This window comes from Cyclopterus lumpus, chromosome 10 (genome assembly GCF_009769545.1).
Source record: "Cyclopterus lumpus isolate fCycLum1 chromosome 10, fCycLum1.pri, whole genome shotgun sequence".
NCBI classification, from domain to species: domain Eukaryota; kingdom Metazoa; phylum Chordata; class Actinopteri; order Perciformes; family Cyclopteridae; genus Cyclopterus; species Cyclopterus lumpus.
Window position 1 is genome coordinate 4,498,726 of NC_046975.1, and position 3,715 is coordinate 4,502,440.

Consider the following 3,715-nt stretch of genomic DNA (forward strand, 5'->3'; position numbering starts at 1 on the left):
TTTGTAGCGTTAGTTATTCTCTTTGTGGGCATTTGAGGAATTGTATTTGATGCTAACCCCAACACACACTATTATAACTTTAACTGTGGAACACAACGAGTAACATAAAATATTTACTCAATATCTGCCAAAAAAAGAGGGGACCAACATAGCAAGAAAAGTAAAGAATGACATTTATTTATATGAAAATGAATTATGTCGAAAAAAAAGAATATTTCAGAAACAAACAAGGTGTAAGGGTCTCCAAAGCCAAAATAAACAACAAAAATAACCTTAAATAACTAGAAAATGAAAAGTATCTAACTGAATCAAACAAAAAGGCAATACAAGTCTTCCAAATAAAGACTTCCTTAATAAAAGGCACCAAAGCAAACAAAGGATCAAGTATTACCAGAGCTCTGCCAATGCGCTATGGAGACAAGACAGTTTCACCAGTTCATATAGATAAACTCTACAACAACAGATGGAACAGGGGACCAAGAGGGGAACACTGGTCCAGGGATCAGATATGGTGTGAGGGATCAGGCCCTGAGAGAGGGCGTGGCAGACCTGAAGACAGCGAGAGAGACAGCTCTCTTCTGACCAGAAGAACCTCCACTCTAAAAGGTGAAGCCAATGCAGAAGTGCCTTGAATGGGCATCTTCTCTACTGACCAACAGGGGGTGGCTGGCGAAAACAATTCAGGTTGTATAGAAGTCTATGAGAAAAAGACTCTGCTTCTCTCTTGATTTATTCCCTCAGTAAACATTGTAAACATGAGTTTATGGTCTCAATCTCTAGCTTCAAGTCTTCTTCAGTATAGCGTGATGTTCATTTAGTAAACGATGGTCCATTTAGAGTCAGACGGACCATAAAGCAGGGTACGCTTTAAGGCGGGGCTACCTTGTGATTGACATGTCAGTAGCATTGTCCGGTCTGACAGTTGTCTTTTTTATTGTCTTTCAATCGTTTAAATCTTTCAGTGTGTGTTCAGTTCATGGTGACTTAAAATGTACTTAGCTCCACCCTCTAGTGTCACGCTGGCTGCGAAAAAACAAGATGGCGACAGCCTAAATGCAGAACTCTTGGTCTACAAACCAATGGGTGAGGTCACGGTGACTACGTCCACTTCCTATATACAGTCTACGGTAAACACACACACACACACACATTGAGTACCACATTTTTAATAAGCATCTTCATCAAGATATAAACTCTAAAGAGGTAATTGTTGAATGTGTCTCCACTGTATACTTGTTATTGAATGTAAATATGTGTTCCATCGAGCGAGCTCGAGCAATGGCTTATTAAATATTATCAAGCTCCATTACACACAGGGGCACTTCAGTCCGTTTCATTCCAAAATGACATTCACTATTGTATTTGTCCAACTTGCATCACATCTTAACTCTTTAGTTTCATTCAAGTCTCTTTTTTGTCTTTACCTGACAGGCAACATTGAGAGCGACGAAGACAAAGAGAAGCAAGGCAACAAAAGTAACAGAAATCCTCATCTGCATTTGAATTATAATCGTTTAATTCATATAGCGCTTTTTAAGATACTCAAAGACTCTTTACATTATACACCGTAGACACAGCTACGGGGAGCAATGCAGGGTTAATTGTCTTGCTCAAGGACACATCAACCAGGGCGGGGATTGAACCACCAAGCCCCTGATTGAAAGACGGGCCTGCTAACCACTGACCCACAGTCGCCCCCTGTACACATCCATTTCCAATCTGTTCTCTCTCCTCCGGTTTCTATAGCTTAACTGATCTGAAATCACATAATGTTTTTAGTTTTTTTTAAGATGGCCATCACTGATATTAGCTGGATTGTGAGTTGTGACTGATGGGATGAAACATGATCCTAAAACTGAACTGTACCCGCTCAGAGCTGAACTAAAAAATTAATTAAAAAAAAAATGGCCGAGCAAGAGCAACTCAAAGAAAACACACGCAACACATAATCCACGGTAGCGGTGCCTGACATCCACATGCAGCCGCTCTCTCGGGCCTTTGAATTTTAACACTATAAAACATTAGAAAAATATGTATTTTAACCCCTGAGTGACAAAATTGGCCCTTTTGAAATGAGCTCTGCTCTGACATCCAGTTATCATATAGATGTAGTGGGGATTTGGTTGCAGCAAAAAGTAAGTAAGTAGAGGAGCTTCACGAAGCCTGGCATGATGAATAATATTTTTGGCATGTGTAAATAATAACTGCATTCCTCCATGACTTATTACCGAGCAATAAGCAAAGACGCTTAGTCTCTCCCCGTCAATCACTCTCACTCTGTGAGGGTAATGAGGCGACGTGTCATGTTACGCAGACAAGTCGGACCTCAAGACAATCCATCACGGATTTATTTGATGTCAAATAAAGATCCGAATGCAGTTTTTGTCCCGGCATGATTTGCGTTTAACATTGGCTTTAACAGGTGCTCCATTTAAATACGAGACTGGGAGGCCATCAAAAAGGACTCCCGATCCTCGGATCGAGCGACCTTTTTTAAAATGACTGCCAAATTGAAACAAAACATAACATATCCAAAATACTTTGTTATGTTTCGGCAACAAAGTAAATGGGACATAAACGGCGACCACCTGTGTTTTATTATTTCAGACCCATCTGCCGGCCCCGCCACCTTCCAGCGACTCATTTGGTACGTCAAAAACGTGGACCCAAAAGCAGCACGCACTAAACACGGCTAAACACAGCTTGTTAAAAAAAGGATTTATTAATAATATCCCAAAAAAAGGTGGACAGGGCAGGGTTGCTCAGCGTCGGACCTGGCTGGGATTGCGACTGGAAGTCCTCGAGGGAGCGAGGAGAGCGAGCAATGATGTCGCAGAGTGAGCAGGCAGGTAAGCAGGAAGTGGAGGCAGCTGGCAGGTAGGTGATCCAAAACTCGGGAAAAAAAGGGTTCAACGTGAGCAGGTACAGAGTCAAGCGCTAACCAGTAAGACAAAAGCCGGAATAGGTAGCTATGGCGACGAAACCATCTGTGGATGAATGGCAGGAAGACCAGGGTGGATATGCTGCACAGTGTGTCTTGATAGAAGATTGGTGCCAGCTGAACCACCGCCCAGGAGAGGGAGGAGGAGATGGCCACGCCTCCACGGCCCAGGAGAGGGAGGAGGAGATGGCCACGCCTCGACCGCCCAGGAGAGGGAGGAGGAGATGGCCACGCCTCCACCGCCCAGGAGAGGGAGGAGGAGATGGCCACGCCTCCACCGCCCAGGAGAGGGAGGAGGAGATGGCCACGCCTCCACCGCCCAGGACAGGGAGGAGGAGATGGCCACGCCTCCACCGCCCAGGAGAAAAAGGAGGAGATGGCCACGCCTCCACCGCCCAGGAGAAAAAGGAGGAGATGGCCACGCCTCCTTACCCACAGACAGACTGACACACAGGAGACAAAAGGACGGAAACAGAGGAAACACAGGGAAACTACTGGGCTGTCTGGGTGATAACATGAAATGTTTCTTGCATGAGGGCTTTTTTCTGGTAACCAGAGACATATGAGATACATATTTCACTGGACAAGTGAAGGGGAAATGGAGGAAAAGTCAGCTAATGCAATAGGACACAATGAATCTCTGGAACAGGTTTATTAACAGCAACACATCCAGTTGTTTTTATTTTAGTGAGGTCCAAAGTGGTGGAGAGACGGACCCTCGGCACCATCCATAGAGCCATGCCCGCTAGCAGGGCTGAGAATTGCTTTTGATGT

The 3,715-nt window shown here is 44.4% G+C and overlaps 1 protein-coding gene across 1 annotated transcript; it reads left to right on the forward strand.

Moving 5' to 3' along the window:
- Window positions 1-399: 399 nt before the first annotated feature.
- LOC117737906 lies at window positions 400-3,388 on the forward strand. Its single transcript, XM_034544151.1, has 5 exons — window positions 400-606; window positions 1,000-1,127; window positions 1,432-1,476; window positions 2,608-2,647; window positions 3,045-3,388. The coding sequence occupies exons 1-5, from the start codon at window positions 405-407 to the stop codon at window positions 3,386-3,388; spliced, it is 759 nt and encodes a 252-aa protein (XP_034400042.1). The 5' UTR covers window positions 400-404.
- The last annotated feature ends 327 nt before the right edge of the window (window positions 3,389-3,715 follow it).